This window comes from Hydra viridissima, unplaced genomic scaffold (assembly GCF_058129835.1).
Source record: "Hydra viridissima isolate aposymbiotic clone 2 unplaced genomic scaffold, HvirCarnegie_v1 scaffold_11, whole genome shotgun sequence".
NCBI lineage: Eukaryota > Metazoa > Cnidaria > Hydrozoa > Anthoathecata > Hydridae > Hydra > Hydra viridissima.
Genome location: NW_028324310.1, coordinates 1460001 through 1486522, shown reverse-complemented (window position 1 = coordinate 1486522; position 26522 = coordinate 1460001). Strand labels below are relative to the sequence as shown.

General features: G+C 28.3%; 1 protein-coding gene and 2 pseudogenes across 4 annotated transcripts in view; 1 reads left to right on the top strand and 2 right to left on the bottom strand.

Annotated features, from left to right (window-relative positions):
- Positions 1 to 4066: 4066 nt before the first annotated feature.
- LOC149881628 (uncharacterized) lies at positions 4067 to 7640 on the bottom strand (annotated as a pseudogene).
- A 5958-nt stretch (positions 7641 to 13598) lies between these two features.
- Positions 13599 to 26522, top strand: part of LOC149881626 (adhesion G protein-coupled receptor G2-like) — a 28003-nt gene continuing 15079 nt past the window's right edge. For all 4 annotated transcript variants that reach the window (XM_090067342.1, XM_090067341.1, XM_090067340.1 and 1 more), the window contains exons 1-2: positions 13599 to 13758; positions 19860 to 20228. In XM_090067342.1, coding sequence (XP_089923468.1) covers positions 20147 to 20228 — 82 coding nt within the window. In that variant the 5' untranslated portion in view covers positions 13599 to 13758; positions 19860 to 20146. The remainder of the gene's footprint in view (positions 13759 to 19859; positions 20229 to 26522) is intronic.
- Positions 22087 to 22628, bottom strand: LOC149881627 (uncharacterized; annotated as a pseudogene).

The window sequence follows — 26522 nt, the reverse complement described above, 5'->3', positions numbered from 1 at the left end:
GCGGTACACAATAGCATTGTTTGTATTATTTGTTCAAGATTTAAATAGCAAAATTAAAAGTTTGTTAAAGATCGAGTTTCTCGCGTAAATACTCTTTGAATATTCTATAAACTTTTTTTTGTTTTCCTATAGCTAAAGTTTTTCACTTGTTACTATTTCAGCTACTAAAAAGTTTTTGTTATTAATCAAAACTTAGTTTTGTTATTATAATTATCTTTGTTTTATTTTTATTAATATTTTATCGTTGTCGCTGTTAACAATTTTAGTTCTGACAATTAATATTTCCCTTTGTTTGTTAATAATATTTCTTGAGTGGTTTTTTTTTTTGATGCTTGGATCATATCATCTTAGATAAATTTATTATATCATCATCAGTGTTTTTTTTAAATTTAGTTTTGTTATTATAATTATCTTTGTTTTATTTTTGTTAATATTTTAAACTTATTATTAACAATTATAATACTGACAATTTTTATTTCCCTTTAATTGTTATTAACATTTCTGGTTTTGTTTTTATTGATGCTTGTATCATATCATCTTAGATCATTTATCATATCATCATATCATCTTATATCATCATCAATGTTCCTGTTATAATTAACATTTCAGATACTAAAAAGAAATAAAGTTATGAACTTGATGGTGGATTTTAATTAGATTCAATCGGCAGTACAAACAATTTTAAGAAACGGTATCTAGATTTCTTTTGAGGGTTCTAATCCTAAACAGTGAACCGAAACCTTATCTTAATACTTGTTTGTATTTACTATTTATCTTTTTTTTTTTTAGTTTGAAAAATGATTCTTTTTTTTAGTATGGGCGGCAACACTTGGTTCATATGTGAGAACTTGATAAAATAATTACACAATATTCAGAGTTGAAAAATTATAAATCAAGAATTTGTAAAATCATTGGGACCGTTTAATTCTTTAATGGTTTAAAACTGGAACTAAAATGTTTCATAAAAAAAACTGGAAATGTAGTGTTACGAAACGGTAAAACTTCTTTAAAGAGTTGTTATTGTATTGTTAAAAAGTTGTGTCTTCTGATTATCCGAAAGACTTAATGCTTATTTAAACATTTTGCTGATTTACTAAATTATTTTATTAGTAAATGAAAACAATAAGCAGCCATCCAGTCTTACAATATTAACTGTCCCGACTGATACAGATGGAGCACCGTGTATCATTGAGTGTTTGAAATGAACTCTAGGAAACACAATAAACGAAGGAACTGCATTTCCTACAGCACTTTCCGTAGTAAGAATTGTAACCAGAAAACCCCTCTGTACTGAAGTAATTTTTCCAACTTCTTTATCTATTTTACGAGCAATGGATTTATATTTCCTATATTCTGCACTGTGCAAAAGCCTGTCTCATCTGCATTATAGATGTCATTAGGATTAAAACTATATTTTCTAAGAACTTCTTCCAGATTTTTAAAAAATTTAGCAAAATTCGTTTTACTAAAACTTGTTCTACTTGACAAACTGGTTTACAAATTTATTTGTGAATCTGGTTTCGGTTTCTGACCATATTGACTAATAAAAATAAAACATAAACAATCATTGTTAAATGAAAAAGTTCGCAAGTTTTGACAAAAACATAAACAATCATTAATGAATGAAAAAATTCCCATGTTTTGACAAAAACTTTTGCAATCATTATTGAATAAACAAGTTTTGTAATTTTTGAACTTTTTCATACTATTGGATGGCAGAGTCAAAGGTTCATATTAGTTGATGGCAGAGTCAAAGGTTCATACCTTCTCAACTGTGAACTTTTTTGACCATTGATGGGTCACAGCTCTTTAAAAATCTGAAAGTCTTTTTGATTGCTTTAATTCGAAAGCTTTGAGTCATTCTGTCAAAAAGTTGACTGATAGGCCTGACAATACTGAGCCGCCCAAGTGTCTTCTAAGTCAATTTCACGTTCTTTTCATCAACTTAAAATGCTTGGGCTTTCTTTCTAATGAATATAGTTTATATCTTCTCAACACGCTTTTTAATTTCTATGATTTTATTTTGTCAACTGTTTTATTCCTTTTAAGTCACACCTTGTAAATCATCAGTTTTTATATTATCAACTACATATAATGATACTACATATAAATCGAGCAAAAGAAAAACATCCCTTATGCAATAAAAAGTTTAAAGAATTACATTTGTATTTGTATTCATGTTGTCTAAAAGGTATTTATAATTATTTTATTCATATTTGTGTTATGCAATTTGAATATAAGACTTAAAAAATTATTATTTTTTACCACCAATTACTGAGTTCCTCCTAAATCTCTATACACTTTTGACAGAAAATTTACCACCGTACCTGATTTGCAGCTAATGTTTTTTGTTTCTTTCCTTTAGTTAAGGTAGAGAGTATAATACCAATATAGATGATCCTAAAATGGCATTTGGTCTTCAACGACTATCTCATCGTTGCGATGTCTCTCTATCCCAAATTACAAATACCAAGGTTGTTATTCTGATAATTTAAAACTTTGTTTATCTGATTTTAGAATATGATTTAGTTTCACATGCTATGATGCTTTGCATCAGCGAAAAAGTTTCCCTGTGAAATTTAGGTACAAAAATGTTATAGGAGCGTCTTAACTATATCCTAAAGGTGCAACTCATTTTTTTGTTTGTTTGTTTGTTTTTGAGTTGACAGAATAAAGAATGATGTCATAAAGTAATATTGTAAACATTTTTTGGTATGTTAACGTTATTATACTCTTCAAACCAAATTATTTTAAAATAATTGTAGCCGAACGTAAAAAGCACAAAATAAAACTCAGAAAACTAACGCGTGGAAATCTCTAAGTCTAAATCTCTAATCTCTAAAAAGAGATTTACACCCCTATTTTTATATATTGATAGAAGAAAACAACATTTGAGAAAAAATAATAAGTAATAAAGTAACAAGTGGCTAAGAAGAGAAAACTCATCAAAATACTCTCTCTGGAGTTTGTATTTTACTACCCATTTGGTAAGAACTGACAAAAGTTCATGCACAGTTTGCTTAGTTAAACATTTATCTTCATTTTCTGAGCTTGAACTTTCAAAAGGATCAGTTTCTTCTGAGGAATCAAAATGAGAATGAATACTTGCACTTAAAGCTATCGTTAGTGAATCATTGTGAGAACACTTTGAAATATTACTCTCACTATTTTCTGATATTTCTTCTAAGAAATATCAGAAAATAGAGCTTGATGAAGATAAATTGAAAGCACAAGCCAAAGATATATTTCCAGCTAAAGCTGCTTGACATTTCTTCATATATTCTTTTATATATGATGCTGTTTTCATTTTTGTTAAAATGCTAATTTTACAGCATTAACTACTAAAACTTGTAAAATGTTAAAATATAGGAAACAAACTTAATTATTAGAAAAAATATAAGTATAGGTATATATCCATAATATTGCCATATTACCGATATACACATTATCATTTTATTGAGAATATAATAACATCCAACTATCGTTATAAAATCCAACATTTTTTTTGCTTATATCCACAAATTAATGTACATTATGGCAACAACAACAAAAAATATTTACCAGAAATATAGATATATCTAATATATTGCATAGGCTTGGTCTAAACTCTACATAAGGCAACAAATGTATGAAAAGCAGAAACATTAAAGTCTAATACATATAAAAACTGTTATTACTTAACATATAAGTATATATTTAATAACATATTTTTTTGACAAATATTTCCCCAAATGTACTCTAAGTATACTGTTGAATCTTCAAGAAAATATAAAGTGAAGAAGCTGTTGCTTTCTTGCAGGGAACACAACTTTGCTATTTTAAATCTTCTATACTCATTAAAAGCTGCTCTACGAAAGTCTCTCCTTCAATTTATACTTTTTAAAATGCTTTAAATAAGTTCATAAAAAAAACCCGCTAAAGCTATATTTATAGCATTTGAAGGAAACTACGTCAGTATCCACTTTCCGTAACTGCTTCTGCGCGTAAATCAACTTTTAAATATTCGCGTGTTTTTATCACTGGTTTCACAACCATTACAAAAACCTTAACAAAATCATACTAAGATTGTGCAACGGTTAGACCATCCGTAAAAACATAATATTCTATAAAATACATCACAATTACAATTGGTGTTTCGGTAAATAGAGCAAGTTTATTTCTCGGATTGAAAACCGATTCTTGAAACGTGTTATTCTTATTGTTTTAGCGGGTTTTAAACACGTAACAGAAACCACGCGTAACATATCGCCGAGTTGTGCCGACTGAGATGTTAACAACATGTAAAGTTATTAAATATATTATTGTGCATATTATTACAAACTTAATATTATAACTAATATATTAAGTATAATATTAGGTTTGTAGTAATATGCACAATAATATATTTAATAGCTTTACATGTTATTAACATTGCTATACAGAAAAATGTATATGTATAAATTTATATCTATTAGACTAATTTTACATATATGTGTAACTTATAACATGTTATTATAACATGTATAATTTATAAATTATCATTATAACATTTATAACATATATTTATATTTATTAGAAGAATTTATGCATATATGTATAAATTTATATCTATTAAAAATCTATTATTCCAGTGTACCGGATAAAATCGAATGAAATGTTCTGCAACTTCAGCAGCTGATGCACAACTTTTATTCTTTGATAGCACTTTAACGATAAAGGGGAGTAATAAGAATGCAAAATCCATTTCAATTCCTGTTTTAAAAAAACGAATTTGTCAATGAAATCATTTTATTAATTTATGAAATATTATAATGATTTAACATATCAAATACACCCTGCCATATTGTTTTATAACACTAAGATACCTAAAGAAGGGTTGTCTTGCATATCAAGCTCAACTAGAATGTGCTTCACCATCAAATTTGTCTTTTGACTTGCCCAACATGTGGCGTTATTTGCTCCCAATAAGCCAAAAAATCATTTGACTCTGGGATATAACAACAGAAATTCTTCTGAAACTAAGATAAGAATATAGTATAAGACTGCTTGTAAAATCATTTTCTTTAATTTTACTTTAGCAAAACCTAAGAATACTTTAGCCAAACCTATGTGACAAAAAAATATTTAAAAGTTACAAGATCATCTTGTAATTTTTAAATATTTTTTTGTCGTATAGGTTTTGCATGTATCTTGTAATTTAAAAGATGTATCTTGTAATTCATACAAGATGCATCTTAGATATATCTTGTATGAATTACAATAAATTTAATTTTTGTGATTGAATAATTTTAAATATTTATTGGTGAAAAATTTTAATGATAATAGGGTGATTTTTATTCTTACGTGTATGGGTAGATCTTTTAATGGCGGAAATGTTTTGAGTTAATCATCAAATGTTGGCTAACAATTCACAATCCATTTTCGACGAGAGCATGACGCTTTTTCCATACAGTCCAACTTTCTTTCATAGCCTAAGTCATCAAATCTCAACTCTCCTATCATACTGAGTTCTTCTTTGGAGAAAGGTGCTATACAAAAAATATACATATTACTTATAACATCTAAATTTAATTTGATAAATTTAAAAAATAATTTTCAATACTTATATAGATATAAAATGTTTATTTTAGCTAGATTTATTAGCTGATTGTTTATTTGCTTTATTTGGAAAATTTATTACAATACTGAGTATTAGGTAAATGCCTTAATTAAACGAAGAAAGATTTTATGAAAAATATACTTAATATTAAAATACCGGACAAGTGGAACTCTTCTGCTGAAACAATAACTCTCTTTCAAGAAGCTTTACATCAACACCAACATGTTTACGCATAGTTTTCAGTCTCTCTTCTATGTGGCCATAAGGAGTGACCTACTTTTTCTTATTACCCACTATATACTCTGTATATGAGCTATAATAGTTTTCCTACAAAATTTTTTTTTTTATGATATTAGATTTTATTAATTCATAGACAACTTAACTTATAATTAACAATTTGTGAAGATACTACTACTACTAATTACTATTCCTTGACTGAAGTGGCCCCTTTGGTGTTAGTGAGAAAAAAAAGGAAGGAAAAAAAAAATTAATAAAATGTCTCTAATAGTCTCACTTATCCAAGTTTTCCACCAGAATGTAGCTTTGCAAAGGCAGTGATAATAGCTTTTGCAAGATTAGATTTGGTTTTTGTTGAAGGTTATCTAAAACATATTTAAAGGAAATATTTGTATTGCCAAATTTATATTAAGCAAAAGTTTGATAAATTTTCATAAATAACTTTATAAATAATTTTTATTCCACAAAAATTTTCAGTGTTACATCAATAGTTTTTTAATATTACGGAAATACACATAAACTTACATATTTCCAACTCTATGGACCATTGAGTTAACAACAATGTGGATCATATTTTGACGCCTTTTAATAAGTGCACCTGTAAAATCATATTCTGCCAAAACAAGCTTACCTGTTTGATGTTCATCAACCAAACTACGTATGTTCTATATAAAAAGAAGATCTTAATTTATATAAGTTGAAAGTTTAAATTTTTTTTTTAGTTATAAAAGGAACTTATTGCTGCAAAATATGTGGGGGAATCCTGGTTTATTATAATTTGTTTAAAATAATGAACAAAACACTTTAAAAAAATTACTTTTAAGGTATACTTACAAAGCCAATGTTATCCAATCTTAAAGCAACCTGTACATCAAAAGTAGAAACATTTAATTTAACCTTTCTTCACTCATTTAAAAACGTCAGGTGAAGATTGGATTTTCGGTGATAATGTCAGTGACAAAGCCGACTCATCAGAGGTGTTTAACGTTTCAGTTAAACTGAGAGCTGTAGATGTTATATCATTTTTCTACAAAAAAAAAAAATCAATTTATATTTTCTTCTCAAGCTGCTTATTAAAGGAGTAAAAATGTACTTGTTCAAAACAACAAATGTGTGTATATATATATATATATATATACACACAGATTTTATATATATATATATACACACACACAGATTTTATATATATATATATATATATATATACATGTATATACGAGCATATTATATATATAATGTGCTCGTATATGCATGTAGGTTTTAAACAATGAACAGCATCAAAAGGTTTATAATCTGCTAAGTCTTTTTCTTTCAAACATATACGCTCTGAATCAAGAGAACAACAATACGATAGAGTTAGATGACAATACATGTGGACATGCCACTTAAGTCTATTAAAATAAATTACATTTTGATGAACATATATTTGTTAAATTTTAACAAATGACGGTTCACCTTCATCACTAATAGAATGAAATACAGACATCTTAGTTTTGTACTTTTGACCAAAAATGACTACTTTTTCAATCATAAACACATCTATTTTTTCACCAATGAGAGGTAAAATTAATGACTTATGCCTAATATCTGCTGATGAAATAATTGTACCATTTCCAACAACTGAAATCCCTTTTAATGGACATCTAGACATCCAAACAAAAGCATGAGAAAGTTGGTGTCTGTTTGCAAGAGGAAACGCTATATTTTTAAAGTTACAAATGATATGAGCAAGATGCTTAGAAAAGTTATGCTTTACTTCAAACCGCATTACCATCATATGTAAAAGTGGTCCACTATTTTCTATTATAGTATCATAGTGAACCATTCTGTGATGTTTATAAAAAAGTTTTTTATCAGGATAACAAGTTTAAAATAACTCATGATGCTCTGATACAAGATCTTTTAAGTACAAAACATGTGACAGTACAGAGATTGGGATGAAAATAATTTCTGTCAGCTACTTTAGCAATTGATACAAAAGTCACTTTAAATTATCTACTTTCTCAATAATATCAGCTAAAGTACATGGTAAATGTAAAAACAAAATCAGCATCTGAGCTGACCATTGTCGAATATTACATTTACATACATATGTTGTATACATATGTGTGTATATTTTTTGCGAACATACGTAAAAGAGATGTGTTTATTTATATATACATCTTTTTTACGTACGTTGGCAAAAAATATATACATTTATATGTATGTAAATGTAATATATATATATATGTAAATATACATATAAAAATATGTAAATATACCATATACACATCGGCGCTACTCCACTTTCTTCCTCTCCCTCCCCCCCCCCCGCCTAATTTTATGATTGATTTTGATAGAGAATTTTATGCTGATTAAGAATCGTATAAAAACATGGGTCTCAAAATCAATGGAAAGTGCTCTAATCTGAAGTTGAAAGTACAAACATATACCACAAATCGCTAATATTCGCCATCTTGAAAAGTGATTTTTTTTTGTTTAAAAGTTATCCTTTCAAAGTATCAACAGCCTGGTTTTTATTTTTTATATTAAAGATTTCGAATAATAGAACAAAGAACCGGTGCGTTAAATTCATAATCAGGTGTATTGACCGCATTTTTTTTTTCTACTAGCAGGTAATGGAATTCAATGGCATTTACTCTTATCGCGTCAGTTTGTTTTAACTGGATTCTTAGTTTGTTAGTTTGAGTTTCTTTTAAAACTTTTATCAAATAAGTTGAAAAATTCTTTCATTGATTATATTCTACAATTAACTTTAAAACAAGTTAAAAATCTTTTAATTAAAAAAATAATTCCTTAAAACTAGTTAAAAGTTAAAAAGTGTCCACAGTCCATTAGATTCCTCATCCCTTTTTTAATATATACGGAAAGTTTTATAAAAATTGGATGCGTTTTGGTACTAAGGAATCCTAACCTCCAAAAGCTTCGTTTTAAAAAAACGTTCCCGCTTCAAGCTTTTTTCTTAAAAGTGGTCTTAAGATATGGATAAAATTTAAATGAAGCCATATAATCCATAGTACTTCCCATATTTGGCTGGAAAGAGGTTGAGTAACACTAATTGATTCAAAAAACCTCAAGGTGTTTGCTTAAGCATACAAAAAGATATAAGAGAGTAAAGTTCATGAAAATTTCGTGTGTTTTGTCAAACTTCAAATGTTTTTCGTTGAGCCGTGGAATCGCTATATTAAACCAGAAACAATTTCTTATAGTAAAAACCAGGCTGGCAATGTTTGCGGTTAAAAACAATATCAACCGTAAAGTTAGTGAATTCAAGATGGCGAATATTAGCGATTTGTGGTATATTTTTGTACTTTCAACTTCAGATTAGAGCACTTTCCGTTAATTTTGAGACCCATGTTTTTATACGATTCTTAATCAGCATAAAATTCTCTATCAGAATCAATCATAAAGTTAGGGGGGAGAAAGTGGAGTAGCGCCTACACATCTCTTTTACGTACGTTTACAAAAAATATGAAAAGATAGCTTACTTTTAAGCTTTCTGCCAACTTTGACTTTGACAACTTTTTTATGCTCATTTTTAATAAAAAATTTTAAAATAAGAGAAAGCAAGAACATGCGACCTCTAAAAGATTTAATGACGATTGCTGTTGGCGCGGAAAAACAGTTTCATGTTTTCAGGCCATTTACCTGATGTTTCCGGTAAACACCTGAACGTTCCGGTAGAAAAGTTCCCGCAACTTCTTTTGCTTGAACATTTCAGGAGTTTTATACTAAGTCTTCAGCTAGTTTTCTAAAATACTTGAACCGATACGGTAAATTTCCTAAATGTTCAGGTAAATTTGTCGACCTGAACCATTCCGGACAGAGTTTGCCTGAACTTTTTAAAGAGTGTAATCTCTGAAATAAATGAATAATTAGTTAACAAAATAAGTAAGCAATAAACATCGTTAAAAAGTTTGTGTGCACTGTAACGCTTCATTTACGCTCTATTTTTGTGTAAAAAGGCTAAGCAATAGATTTTAAGGAGCTTCCATACCAGTTAAAACTAGCAACTATGGTAAAACGTTTATAATTCAGCTTGTAAAAACTGGGTGCATTTTTTAGCTGAGTGTATATTTAGAATAGTTTCATTGTTTTACTAAATGTTATTTCTCATTTTGCTTTTTAGTACTAGAATACAATAAAACTAAAGTGATAAAACAACTATGAGTGAAAAAAAAACAACTAACAAGCAAAATTTTAATAGACATTGAATTAGAAATTGCACCCTAAAGAAATCAGTTTAACAAGATGTTATTCGTGTAAGAAGAATGAAGCAGAAGAATTCGCTTGAATCGAAAAACCAAAGAAAAAGAATTGGAGGAAAACATAAAAGACTTCATGACGAAGATAAAAAAAAACAACTCCAAAATACCTGGTGATTTCATCTAAGAATTTTAAATGTTTTAAAACTTAGTATTGTCTTTGCCTTCAATTTTCTAGTGTTATGATTTTTTTGTGAAAACGCAATATTTCAAAACATGATATATCATCTCAAAATAAAGCTTCAGAGTTGAAATTTTAGCTGTAGATTCATTTTATTTAAGAGAATCATTTAACCTATATGTTTTTTATAAAGTTTCATATTTTTTCCTATAGAGTAAATAGTTTTGTCATAGAAACTGAACTTTAGATTTTTTCTGCGGTACCCCGCAAAAGCTAAATATTGACCGGAGCCCTCTCCGCTTGAAAACATACCAGTATATTCAAAAAAAGTAAGGATTCTTCGCATAAAACTAAATCATTTCAATTGTGTTTGCTAATGAAATAAAAGATTGCTTTCCCTTTAAGTAATGCTTCTGCCAGAAGGAAAACAGTCAAAGCAAGTCATTTTTAGAGGTCAAGGAAACACATTTTACAATTTAAATTCAGCTTGGCACAAAAATATTCAAAATGAGCAAAATAGTAGCTTTTCTGAAGTACTGGAAACACAATATCTTGATCTGACTTATTGACTTATATACTCACGTCCTACCAACACAGTTAAATATGCTTTCAGAAGATACCCCTGATTTCTGTTAAGATCTTTTCCAGGACCTTATCAAGAACATCAACAATTTTTTCGGCAGTCAGAAAAAAAACTCATTAAAATTTTTATGTTTAATTCAGCAACAACTAAAAATTTTTAAACGAGGTCAAACGTTATCAATCTGCAATAGTCACCCATGGTAAGTTTAGCAACAAGTATATATATTGGAAGTAGACTAAAACTCTGAAGATAGACGTAGAATAATTTGATCGATAGGTCCGTGAAGCTCCTGAAAGTCTGAGGGACCAATGTTCCTCTCAAAATTTTGAAATTATTATTGGTGATGTACAGTTTGATAAGACTAAATTTCGACTCCGTTTTTCATATTTTTATGTAAAAAAGAAATCAGCCATTCAGCTCTGGCGTCAGTTAATTTTAATTACAATTTAAAACAAAATAAATTTTTTCTACCCTTTAGGAAATGTCATCTACTCTAATGTAAAAATTCACCAGCTTTTCACCGTGGATGACTCTAATTTAGTCAATGTTTGCGCATTGATCGATGAATATCAAGGTTTGAAAAATTTTCAAAATTTTTAGACCGATGAATCTTTTTTAATTATATGTATCGAACCGATTTGTGAAAACTGATTTCATTTTTGCAATTGACAATAATGATGCTAATGTGGTTCAAATTAAATTGTACTTCAGTTTAAGATTTAAATATCGAAATTAAAAATTTAATGACGATAGAATTTCTAGCGTAAAAATTCCATAGATATTTTATAAACAGATATTTTTCATTTTGGTATAGCTCAGGTTTTTCTAAATTTATTATTACAGTTTTTATTTTGTTAAAGTTAATTATTTAGTTTTGTTATTATTACTGCTGACATTTTCTAGCTGTTAATTTTTTGCACTTTATATTATATTTTTGGCTCATTTTTCATAGTATTTTTATGTAATCTTTATCAAAATTTTTAGTTTTATCATTATCAATATTTCTCTTTTGCTTTTATAAATAAAAGTAGTCATTTTTAAATGAATGCCTTGCGAATAAGGCTAACGGTGCGCGGCTATTAGTACAATTGCAGTCATTTAAGATTTGCTCGACACTTTCTTTTTCGAGAATAACTAAACGATGGCCTTGTACAGTATTTTTATACCCTTGTAGATATAGCTGTAATCAACTCAAAAACTTTATATTCCTTTGTTGATCAGTAGAACACAAAATTGTCTCGAAAGCTGTTTTTGAAACAATGAGCACTTTCTTTTATGAATAAACACCTAAGTTTCCAAGAGAGCCTTTTTTTCCAGAATTTGCCGTTTGCCATTTTGTGCAGGCATTTATGAAATCAAATTATGGAGTACCTAAAATACGAGTTCGAGAAAAACAAATGCCAAAAAATCACGATATATGTTGCTCGTGAGCATAAGACAGGAAGAAAACCACAGCGTCATTTAAATCCACGATTGCCAGACATTTACATGTAAGCGACATTCTCAAGCAAAGTTGGTGTATCGGTTCTGCAAAAATAAATTGTGCATCCAAATCTGACTAACAAATGCGAAACATTTTCTTGTGTTAAATGTATTATATACAGTATTGGCCATTTGTAACAATCCATTATACCTTTTTTTTGACATCATTCGACTTTGATTCACAATGAACCAATGATTGATTGACTCTTTTCAAATATAGAAAGTGTTAATTTATAAGCACCATATATTTTCAAAAAATATTAATCGATGCGCTGATTACGTTATCTTTTTTTTGACACAGCTCGTAATCTAAAATAATTATAATGGCCGAAATTAAGAATCCACTCAATTATTTCAAACTTCATTGAAAAATGCATTTGTCTTTGAGTAAAACTTATTTGCAAATTAATAACAATTATTAGAGAATTTTTATTTAAATTATTACAAATGTTAGAAAAATTTGTGTCAAATGAAATATAAAAATTAGTATCTAATTAACAACAGCATTACAGTAACAAAAGAATCAAAATGACTGGAAAAACTACTGATAATATGACAAAATGCAAAATCATAGCAATGAATGAACAAAACATCACAATGAGAAAAATTGCGAAACATTTAAACACAGCACATGCAACTGTTAGCAGAATAATTAACCGATATCATGAATATAATACAAAAGTTAATCTTCCGCGTACCAGAAGACCCAGCATTTCTAATAAAAGAAATGAACGTTCACTTATTCACATAGTAAAAAAATAGAAAGGTATCATCTATTGATCATATTGAAAAATGGCAAGAAAAAGATGCTTGCAAAGTAAAAACAAACAAATACTTAAACAAAGGTGGTGTCAATTTCATCTAATTATTTTTCATCTCATTAAAATTTACTCTATATATATATATATATATATATATATATATATATATATATATATATATATATATATATATATATATATTTATGGTATAAGAAAAACATTAGTGACAATAAAGTAAGAAATTAAAAGCTGCAAAAGAGAAACATTCGTTATGACTAAATCAAGAATTTATAAAATACACAAAGAATATTGATAATAACATAAAAATATTATAAACAAAAATATAATAATATTTATATTAAAAATAGAGAAAATATTAACAAAAAGACACTTGAAATATTAATTATAACAAAACTAAACTATTTAAGGTTACAAAATAAAACTCTTAATACTAAAAAGAAAAAATCCTTAACTATAGAAAAAATAAGAAAAACTGTTTTATAGAATATCTAAGGAATATTTGTCAAAGAAACTCGATCCTCAATAAACTTTTAACTTTTTTAAATCTTAAACAAATTTACAAATAAAACTTTTGTACCGCATCAGCATAATTTGCGTCAATTACAAAAATTAAATGGCATCTTTTAATATATCGTAAAAATGTTAATGATTAAAATGTTAGATTGGCCCCAAAAATTATTTCATCCTGAGTGCAGTTTTAATTATTGACGGTAGGTTTTCTTTCAGTTTGAAATAACTTTATTTTTTGTTTTTTTAAATTTATTTGGAGCTTACGTTTAAGCATTTCTAACTGCTTAAACATTGACTAAATAAGTGTCATGCAGGGTGATAAAGCAGGATGAATTTAATACTAGTGTAGATAACGACTACGAAAGGGTAGCGAAATGCATGTGTTATAAAAATGTTATATTAATTATGAATATATGCTCATATTATACATACATACATACATACATACATACATACATACATACATACATACATACATACATACATACATACATACATACATACATACATACATACATACATACATACATACATACATACATACATACATACATACATACATACATACATACATACATACATACATACATACATACATACATACATACATACATACATACATACATACATACATACATACATACATACATACATACATACATACATACATACATACATACATACATACATACATACATACATACATACATACATACATACATACATACATACATACATGCATGCATGCATGCATACATACATACATACATACATACATACATACATACATACATACATACATACATACATACATACATACATACATACATACATACATACATACATACATACATACATACATACATACATACATACATTCATACATACATACATACATACATACATACATACATACATACATATATATATATATATATATATATATGTACCCAAATTATATCCGCTCTTCTTTTGCCAAGTTCAAAACAAGAGCACATATCACTACTTATATATATATATAGCTCATATAACTTCTTATATCTTAAAGAAACTAAATGAGCTGTTGTTTTTCTTTCGTTAATCTTTGATTATTATAAATTTTTATGTGGAAAAAAAACGCCTTGTTTGAATTAAAATGTTTGTTAAATAAAGTTTTGTTAAATTAATGATTAGTGAAAAAATATTACTTTCAAGCTGAAAACTGAGCTGATAACTTTTCTTATTGATAGTTGTATTAAAATGCGCTTTTCTAAAGAAAACTTTACAATATTTTTATTTGTTTGTGTATGTTATTTTGGTGTATTCAGTGAAAGACTTTTTATACTTGCACTAATATTTGCCGATATATTGCAGTTTTATTATCATTTCACTTTTGCATTAAAAAAATAGACGAATTTTACCACAATAGAAAGATTGTGTGTTTTTCTTAAATTTAAAAGTACTTACGAATAAAATGTTTGAGCAAATGCTTTAAGACGCTAATGTTTGTTGCTAGCCGATAAGCATCTGCGTCTCGTTATTTTTTAACTTGAGACGAGAGGAGACAAGACGATAATATCCGGGATACGATTTTTTAATTCGGAGAAAAATATTTGTCCCGATTTATAGCTTCATTCGGGGACAGTTTTTTCCTTTGTTTCGTTATTTTTTTCCGGGATATTTCTCGTCTCGTTACGCTTTTCCCGGATCATTTCGAAAAAACGATTCCGAGACGCAGACCCTTACTAGGCGAAGCTCTTATCTTTTGTGAGAGAATTACTTCTTCGTCATTGATTTTCATTGAAAGTACATTTAAATTAACTGGCGCTTTAGTTTTAATGTATACTTTAATACATTAATGAATTTTTAAATATTCCAACGAGAACATAAGAAAGTAATACTATTTTAAAATAGCTTTAAAAGTAAACAACATCGTACCCTATACTAGTTTTAGAATTGTGAATTTTACCATCATAAAGGAGGTTTGGGGGAGTAAGTATTGATATTGTTTAATAAGCTACATTTAAAACAAACAAACGAGGACAGTTTAATCAAAAATGTCAAAATTTTTTAACAATTTTTTACTGTTAAGCTGAACATAAAAGTGGCGACAATCAAAACTAGAAAGAAAAAAACACGTTTTTATTTTACAAGTTTATCCGCAGTACAGGACTTTCATTAAAGTACAGTTTATCTGAATAATTATCTTTATCCAGTTACTTTTGATGTTTAAAAGTAGTGATTACGCAGTCTTCAGCGTGATTACGTCTCTTGCATCAATTGATTGCCCAACATCAGTGGCACTAGGCAGAGCGCACCAAAGCAGTTCTTTTCCATCCGCCATTGCATCTTTAAAATCGTCTGTATCATGTTTTTTAAGCTGTTAAGGTGAAGGGCAAGTTTTAACAAGTTTTTTGTTTTTGAAAAATTCGAGGAGCGTTTGATTTAATTAGCGCTAACAAACAATTGGTCTCACAAACCATTACCTTCAATTTAAATGTGAATACCTTTTGTGCCGAGCTGATTTTTTGCACTTGTGAAATGCGTTTTTCTTAACCTCTAAGAATGGTTGCAGTTGCTTTGGCTGCCCTCCCTCTAGCAGAGATATAAATTGCAGGAAGATCTTTTGTTTTTTCTCTTACTGAGCCCGGTTGTAAAAAACAGATATTATGCGACGAACCATCATCCTTTCAAATATGCTGGTAGGTTTTTTTAATAATGGACATCAAAGAAAAATTTGCTCCGGTCAACTACGTTGTCGCTGGAGTTTCTATTTGCTATCATAATTTGAATTAGGAGAACCTGTTTAGATACACTTCCTACTAAATGTTACATGCAATATTTATTATGATGAACCCATAGCTTTATACTGTTTTGTTTTTTTCCTTTGTGTCTATCTCACTATTAATTCTTTGTTTTTCAACAAACGGGAGCAATATCCTCTTTTAGCTTTCTAGCTTTATTCATGTAAGGGAAAATAACAACTCGATATCGCTCGTAAAACTACGTGTCATCTACTTTTTTTACTGTTCGTGCTATTTCGTCAAATGTTATCCCTAAAAAAATATATGCGTGATATTGCAGGATCTTCAAGGATAAGTTTTCTTTTTTGAGGCAAAACTATTACACCAAACCATTCTGCAATTTTTCTCAACTTGCCCCATTTGAAGAGGTAGAGAGCGTTTTCCCATTAAATACAAACTACTTAAACAAAGATAAAACATTTTTTTTTTTTTTTGTTTTAACAAAACGTGAGCTTAGTAATGCATATTATACTTATACCAAAATAAAAACAACCAAACTTGTTTTTTCCATTTTACTGTGAACTATTGACAGGGATTTAGCAACAGTTTTTTAAACAACATAAGCAAGTTGACAAGCAGAAAATTTTTGTTTCTACATATTTAAAAACAGCATCACCTGATATGCATTTGTAAAATCTAATACCTCAGTTCCAATAAATCAAATTAGTGAGAGAATCACGAATAAATTTATATGAAATATTTTATTTTACTTGTGATATTTTGCTTCATCAAAAGAAAAATGATTCTGATGCAGAGAGGTAAAGAGAGGTTATCTTCTCATCGGTATTATTAATTTCAAATTTTAAGTTTTTTTTTAGTGTTTTTTCTTTCATTTCCTTCAGAAACAATTTCATTCAATAACTTTTTTAATCTAACCCTCAACAAGTAATTTGAAGATGCTGAAAGGAATTCCTTTGGACCGCTCTAACTTCTCTAGATCAAAAGCAGTTGCACTGAAAGAAGCCTGATTGGGAAAAAATCTATTAGAAAGGAGGCAAAAGACAATCTTCTCTACAACACTCAGGAAAAAATGCAATCAAAAAATTCAGGTTCATTAATAAAATTGTAAACAAGCTAGACTTAAACCAGAAGTACAAATTTTACTTAAATGGATTCTATTTAAACTTGTACAACTGATTTCCTCAATGTCAGGTGTTATGCAAAAAATTCATCTCGATAAACTTTGGTTTAAAGTCTCCTTATTTAAAAACAACTTATCTGATTTTGAAAAAGTAAACTCATTTAAATTTCTACGCAAAAAATTCTTAACACTCAGTACAAAACTCCTTCTCTAATTTTAGTTTTTATTGCCGCAATAGCTTTTTTTTTATCACAAATGTGATGAAAAGCCTCAGCTAAAATCAACTTAGACCTAAGCTCTCTATAATAGTGCAGTGTACGGCATGGCATTTTAATTGCAAAAACTCTCATTCTATTCAACTCTAATAATTTTATATTTCATCTTTGTTAAATGCATCAATATTAGGAAACAATATTAGAAAACAAAATCCGAAAATTAATTATCAATATTTAGAAAACTTTAACATGATTAAAAACTTATGTGGATTCTACGTATAGTTGTCAAGTTTGGGTTTTGCCCTTGTTTTTCTCTATATCTCTAAAATATTTCCTATGAAATTTTAAACTCTTTAAAATAACACAAAGAAATCAAACAAAAGAGGTACAACTTTTCTTAAACTCAAATATTGCCGCTCAAAACCTATTATCTCCATGAGAATATCTCTGTGAGCAAAAGAAAATCCAAAAATATTTAATAGAATTTAGGAGACTTCAACACGCATAAAAATATTTTGACGATGGAGAGTTATCAATTTGGGTATTAGTTTAACAGAAATATTTGACTTTTATTACACTACGAGAATGCCTAAATTGATGATGCCTAAATTGATGATGCCTAAATTGATGATGCCTAAATTGATGATTTGGTGATGTTTTTTTTCTTGATTTTTCTTAATTTCCTTAAAAAGTGTAAATTTTTCAAAATAAGAAAAAGAAGCAATATTATTGTTGAACTCGAATATTACCACTCAACATCTTAATTCAATCTGTTACCTGCAGGTGCATACTTTTTTGTGTAATAAAACTAATGCTTAGGTTTTGTTCCATTTTAACTATATTTACTTGACTAGAATTTTTTACTACAGGGTGACCACAAAGTATCCGCACAGATAAAGAGCTTAATAAAAAGCATGTAGAAAGTATTTGGAACACAAATTTTATTTTAAAACATTTATTGAACTATAACAATTATGATTCAAAGATTGAATTCGAATTTTCCTCCATCAGCAAAATAACAGGCCTGTAGGCGTCTCGGGAATGCTTCGACGGTGGCGAGCAAGTAGGCAGGGTCCAGAGAATCCCAAGCTTTCAGTAGTGATTTTTTTAAACTTTCAATATTTTTATGCGACTTTTGGCATGCCTTTCCTTCTAGGACGCTCCAGACTGAGAAATCCATCGGGTTAAGATCGGGGCTCGATGGCGGCCATTGAGAAAAGTTGATAAAATCAGGAAAAGTTGCCGCACAAAAATCCTGAACTGTCTTCTTTTTATGGGCTGGAGCTCCATCTTGCATGAACGTCCAAATACGATTTCCAAGTTCTTTTTGAGCCCAAGGAACAATTTATAAGTAAATAAATAAGAAAATAAATAAGAAAATACATAAGTGCTTTTATGCTTATATTTTCACAAGATGAAACCGTCTCGTGTGCGGACACTTTGTGGTCACCCTGTAAAATGATTATAATTATTAACAAGAATTTTTATATTCTCAACAGCACACGAGCAAAAAACATTAATTTTGGGTTACTCAATCGAGATCTTTAGGTTAAAAGCTTTCTATTCATCTTCAATCTTCAAATATTTATCTTTCTATCTTCAATCTTCAAATGTTATTAGCAGTGCTCAATTGGTCTAAACAAAAAAATTTAAACCGATAATTTAAATCAAAAAAATTAATCATAGCTCAGATGATTTAAACCAAAAAAATTAATCATAGCTCAGATGATTTAAATCAAAAAAATTAATCATAGCTCAGATGATTTAAATCAAAAAAATTAATCATAGCTCAGATGATTTAAATCAAAAAAATTAACCATAGCTCAGATGATTTAAATCAAAAAAATTAATCATAGCTCAGATGATTTAAGTCAAAAATATTAATCATAGCTCAGATGATTTAAATCAAAAAAATTAATCATAGCTCAGATGAAAAAAAAAAAACAAACAAATTAGTTCAGTAACAGTTTTTGAGCTTGTTTAGTTTTTTCTCATTATGTTCAATAACTGAGAGAAGGGTGAGTCCGAGTGCATACTTTGATAAATTTGAAAAAGATGGCATTTAGTGAACAGCTACTATTTAAAAAATCTCTTTTTTCTCTGACATCTCGTTTGAAAAACCTAAATGAGTATATTAATATCTTTTTCCCCTGATAGAAATATTTTCCTGTTCTGTTAAAATATATTTACGTAAATTTGAAGTACATTTTTATCGTTTTTAGTATTCGCAGCTTCAATCCAACCATCAATAAGTAAAAGCAACCTGAAAGTAGGTGAATCCGTAGAGATAACCGCAACAGTTAATTACAAAGGCGATAACTTTAGAACTTTTAAGTTTATAAATGGCACGACTACAATTGCAGAACTAAACAGTAAAAATCTTAGTGCTTTTGTTATAACTACCAAAGGTAAAGAACTTTTTGGTGACAGAGCATCAGTAAAAGCATCAAGAAAAGAAAAAAAGTATATTTTTGTTATTAGTATCTTGAACCTGACAGTAGCAGACTCAATGACTATATCAATGGAATTTAGCTATCATTATTTTCCTTCGAAGAGAGCTATCACAGAGAAAATAAGTTTTGTTGTTACAGGTAACTTTCATTCATATGTAACTTGTTTAGTGTCATATAGCATTAACTATGTCTATCATTAAAACAAAATAAAACTAATCAATCTAATAATATGATAATAATATGCTTTATGAATATAATCTAACCAATCATATTCATAAAAAAACTGGTTAGGTGAATGTTTTAAGAGTGGTTCTTAGACCGGAAATGCTCTTCATTAATATTTTGGATATTGCTTTTTTTAAACTCTCTTTTAACAAAGAGGTTTTTTTAGTCAGAGCTGAATTAACATTTTTCGATAGCCTATTTTGTTTTGTCTAAAAAAAATGATTTTCAGTGACCAAAACATTGTGAAAAAGTTAAGGACTTGAAATGGAAGAAACGTGAAGAAATCCTTAAAAGTAATACAAAACTAACCTCAAAATAGTGGTTTAAGGTGGGGTATTTTTTTTTTAGAGTTCATAAAAAAAATCTGGTTATTTGAATTGGTACGCTAAAAGCTTTATCTCATATGGTCCGTTTACATGCATGAGTTTGTCATAAAAACTCTCAGTTTTCGTCAGAGAAAATGGCTTTTGTCTTAAAATATTTCTGCATACTATTTTTACTTAATCATGAAATAATACATCGTTTTATCAAATGAAAAATAAAAAGATATTATAATTATTATTTGACCACTTTGAAAAAGCTATGAGCTATAATTCAATAATTAAATACTCCACAATCTTTTCTTTTAGATCCTCTGCTCTTTCTTTCAGATTAATAATCTCATGTTTGTAATATAAGTGCGAGACGCATTTAAGTTTAAGTGCGAGACGCATTTAAATTTAAGAATAAAGCTCAACAATTTTTACCACGATATGTCTGCAGTCCGCATTAAGAACTTAAATCAAATAAGACCAAGTCATCTCAAAGTTCAATAACCTTGAATGAATACTTTTATTTTCACGAGATTATGTAAGTAAAAGTTGGCGTTTACAATCGAATATTTAAAAAAATATATAGCTTTAATCATTAAGTTTTGGGATGTTTCAATGAAGATTTCGTTAAAGTCATCAATTCCTTACCACGTAGTTATAAAAATATAGTATGATGCTTTTACACACCACTCAACTTTAAAAAATGCAAAACTATGATTTTTTTTCTAAATAATATATAAATCAGTTTTAACTCCTATATTATATGTAGCAATTGTCGAATCAGAGAATGGACAGTTATCATTAACATCTGTTTCTGAGCCATCTCAGTTTTTAGCAACCTGAGCTATTCGTTTTCATTGAACTTTCGTTAAAGTGTTTCAAATTTATTCCTAAGCAATATTCTTTTTCTTTTTGATCTTTGTTTGTATCCTCAACCGCCAGATTTTTTACACAATCAGCTTACGAAGATACTAATATGATATGTAGACTCTACGGGAAGAAACCCCAGGGCCGCATTTTTACATTTTGAAATAATTCATCATTAAACTTTTCAAACCAAAATAAGTTTTTAATTTTTATGAAAAAGGTGTACATATTTAAAATATGTTGCAAAAATAGCCATCTTTGTATGCAATTACAAAGTTATATTTTTAATTTAAGTGCAATTTAACTTTTCGTTTTTTACATTTTTTTTTTAAGTGAAGCTTTTTTTAAATTGCTGTTTTTTTCCCGTATGACGTCATTTTAGTTTTTAGATCAATTAAAAAGTGAAATTAATAATTATTTTATGTTAGCTTATAAATAAAATCAGACCGGAGCCTATTTTAACAATCGACTTCGCTACTAAAATTGTTTTAGTTTAAATGCAGAGAAAGAAAAAAAAAATTAATGTTTAAAAATCTTTCAAAAAACTTTTAAAACAAAAAAAATGGGACAAACTACAATTAAAAAAAAGGTTTCTACTCTTCATCTTCAGAATCAATATTTTCATTAAGTGTCTCGTCAAGATCCTGATTGTGAGACAGAGAATCGTAAAACTCTGTATTTAATGTGAACTTTTTAATATTTGTAAGTATCTGTTCTTCTCCTCCGAGATACAAAGTTTTGCATTATATAGAATCTCACCTTTTATAGCATTCTTGCTATTATTTTTTAAATTTGTTTTTAACAATAATCTATTGCATAAATCATGATGAAATATAATGCCAGTTGAGTCTCCTCTATAACAAATTTCATGAAGGGGAAGTGTTGGAATCGGACATTTGTTCTTATAAAATGCTCTCATAAAATCACTTGTATTTTTTCTTTCATCAATTCTACAACTTTAAATGGAGTGGATCATTCACAAGCATTTCTCAATATTTTTATTCAATCTGATGGAATAAATGCGGGTATTTTGCAACTAATTTACCCCATATCTTTATCACATTCCATATAAGAATGTTCGCGTTCTGCAAGCAACTTTAATGAAGTAAAACCTTTTTTTTTTTTTCATAAGTAAGGAAATCCTTAAAACAAATTAATGTACAGTTTTTGTTTTGGCCGGCACATGATTCACAAAATAGCTCTGCAGATTGGATTACTTAGTCTAAATGTTTCATAAAAAAAATCATATAGCATTGAAGTTACCTCATCAGCTACTTTTCTAACTATAGTTTTATCATAACAATACAAAAAAACTTCATTACTTGAAAGCACGTGAATATTAAATGAAATAAATGCCAATTTTCTTCTGTAGTAAAAGTCGTCGGTTGATAGATTTGGTAAACTGAGAATTTTTTGGAAGTCAAAAGCATTTAATTAAAATCTTTGCTCCGTTTGTGCTTTAAACCGCGAATTTTATTTTCTAACATAAAATGTTTCTGCATCTTTGTGGTTTTGTTCTTTCTGTAATTCTGTATCATCTAATTGTTGTTTAAGCTTTTTGCATTCTGAATTAAAATAAAGAGGCAGTCCTAGGCCACCCAAAGGGAATGTTAAAATTAGTGTTAAATATGCTGCAATCAAGTTCATACGACAATTTGTCATTTCAAAACTTGATTTTAAACAGGTTAAACTTCTTGGTTATATTCAGATCTTCAGGAAGATATAGTTGCCTAATTTTTTTTGAGGGGAGTGGGACTCTCGACCTCTGAAAGAAGAAGTGCGATTACATTTTATGTGATTATCTTTTAGCTCAGGAGTAAAATTTTTCTAATGATATTTGTGTTTTCCTCTTCAATTGTGAGGTGAGTGACCTATATAATGAAAAAACATATTTTTATTTATAATTAATGTTATTGAAAACAATAAAAAATTATAATTTACATGTGGTTAAAAGCCTTCTTTTTCTTGTCTTCAACCTTTCCTTCTTTATCACAAAGTTATTGAAGTAAAAAATCAAAAATAATCGAAGGGTTTTTAGTCATAAACAATCAGTGAAAAATCACTTTTAACTGAAGTATAAATATAATTATTGAAAAGTTTATGTTTACAAAATTTCACAATGAAAAGTTATGATCAAAGAATAGTACATCAAACAAAAAAATAGTGCTGTACCAAAGTTTACATCAAAATGTTAAAACTAACATTAATAGAGAATAAGGGCAACCCAAATGTAATTTTGGGTGTGATAAAGAAATTTGACTGACCTACAAATATTCAGCTCTGCCAGAACCTGCAAACATATGGTGTGACATTCTTTTTAGTTAAGGCAGTATTATCATTTTTTCTTTTTAAAAACTTAATTTTAGCAAATTTAATAGATATATTATTAATAGTCTGAATGATAATGACTGGCTTTATGTGTTGATGAAGTAAGCCTTTGAATGTAAAGTTAACAAGAATAAAAAATTTCCATGCATCATAAAATGGTTATTGTATACAAAAGGTATCATTTGACATATTTAGAAGGATTTTCACAACAGGTTCAAGTATTCTAGGAGGTGGTGTAAAAGCGCCTAGAATTAAAACAAAAAATCTCATCAGGTTATTTATTGTCACTATTAGTTACTATCACTTGCAATTACTATCCAGTTATATATACCAAAACAATTTATAATTAAAATAGATATTCAGCTCTTCCAGAACCTACAATCATATCGTGTGACATTCTTTTTAGTTAAGCTAGTATTACCATTTGTTTATTTGTAATTAAAAAATAATTTTAACAAATTTAATAGATATATTGATAATATAATGTGATATATTTAAGGGCAACCCAAACGTAATTTTTATTGATCAAACAAGCACAAATTGAACTAAATTCATAAATGCAAACATGAACAAACAAACTGTTTCTTGTAATTACCTCTTGATATAAAAAAAATAATTTATATTTAATACTGCTATTATAACCTTTTGAATCTATATTTCATGGTCTTCCTCTTGAAACATTACTTAAAGTTATTAAACTAGCAAGATACGAATCTTGAGCATCCTTGCTAGCTAGTGAGTTAAAATTGTTTAATAAAAAAATTCTATCTTCTCTTTTAACAATTTCGAAGCATTTCAACCTTTAACAGTTACATTCAAGTCCTGTTTTATGCAATGCAAGCCTTTGTTGTTTTTTTTTATTTCACAATGTTTGATATTCATGCAATCTTTCCTTATTTTTTATTTTTTGTGGATTTGTTTGGCATTTCTAATGGTTTTTCATGTGCCGCCATTTTTTCCTAAATTTACATCAATCAAATCATTTGTGACTGTTTTGAAAAACAATTACTTAGAGCTATCAGTGTAAGTCTTGATAATTCAAAAAGTAAGGAAAGTTAACTTGGTTGATGTCTATCAGTAAATGCCGAATATTATTAATATTCTTAAAAACTTGTTTTTCGGGGAGGTAATTTTTTGTATAACAAAGAAAAGAGATTTCATTCCATCAAATTTTTAACATACATCAAATCGTGAATTTGCTTTGAATTCATATACAAAATATGCTATTATGATTAATAAAGCTAGAAAGTGTAAAAAGTCAAAACTTTCAAAATGTAACCCTGCCGTTTCTTTTTTTGGAGTCTTGACATATTTTGATTGCTGTCCATTATTTAAAAAAATTTGTAGACAGCGAAATCTTTGTTAGGTATGGCAATATATCATTGCCACTGCTACGTTTTCCCTAAATATATAAATACTTATATCATTTATTATGTGTTTTTATTTTGAGACTAATTAACAAAATCTATTTTATGCAACTTTAAAAGAAAGCGAACTGCAGTTTTTCTTTCTTCCTAAGAGTCCTTTATGTGCAATTTAAAGAGACTTAGGTAAGACAATTGTTTCTCTAAATATAATCCCCTCATAATCAGTTAACTCATTTTAAAATCTACAATATGGTTCAATTATTGGGTTGTCATACCATTTACCAGACAACAATTCATTCTTTACTACAACGAAACTGATGTCTGTAGTTGTCTTAGTTTTTATAGCTTCAAGTGATATTGATTTGGATGCCATATTTGTTACAAAAGAGTTTACGTAAGCCGCCACTTCATTTTCATCTGACTCACTAGATATCTTATTTGGGATGCAGTTTTTGAATATCAAATCTGCAATGTTCTCTTCTCGTTCTTTATATATTATGTCAAAATCATGTGCCTACAATTTCATTTGCAATCTTACTATAGTTTAGAACCGAAAGAAAAAATAAACTTCAGCAGTTTGTTGTCCACTCCACCTTTTTTTTCAAATTTTTTAAGCAAAATTTTTTCCGTGCAATTACAAATGCGACTTTTCAATTGCCCATACCAAAGTAAGAGCTTCTTTTTCTGTAACGCATACTTTAGATTAGTTTCTCTCAACTATCTATGATAATGCAGATTGGTTTGAGTCCAACATCTTTTTGTACAAGTATTCCTGTTATTGCAAAATTGCTGGTATTGGTAATTAACTATACTTCTTTGTGCAGATTACAAAAAGCCAAAATATATATTACATATTTTGGTTTTTTGTAATCTGCACAAAGAAGTCCTATATATATTTATTTTAAAATCAATTAACAAAACTCGTTTTATGCAGCTTTAAAACAAAGCGAAATCCAGTTTCTTCTCTACTTCTGTCTGTCTTTATTTTGCTTCTTGTACACGTTTTTAAAATGTGTTCCACAGCAAACGTTAATACAACAACTACATTAAACTGTTTTGAATTGCAAAATGGCCATGTTGGAAATGCTTCAAAATTCATTTGACATCTCTCTACAGAACTGGTTTCTTCCATAAAATCTAGTTATTATTTACTGCTGAAGATTTATCCGTTTGATGTGAATGTAATGTGTTCGGTCCAATAGTTGTTTTTCATATTTCCAAAATGCATAATCAATACGCCATACATCTTTTTTTTTAATATTTAGGTTTTTTTTGTATGTAAATTAAGGCTAAGGTTATCGTAATGGTTAATACACATTGTGTTACAGAAAAAC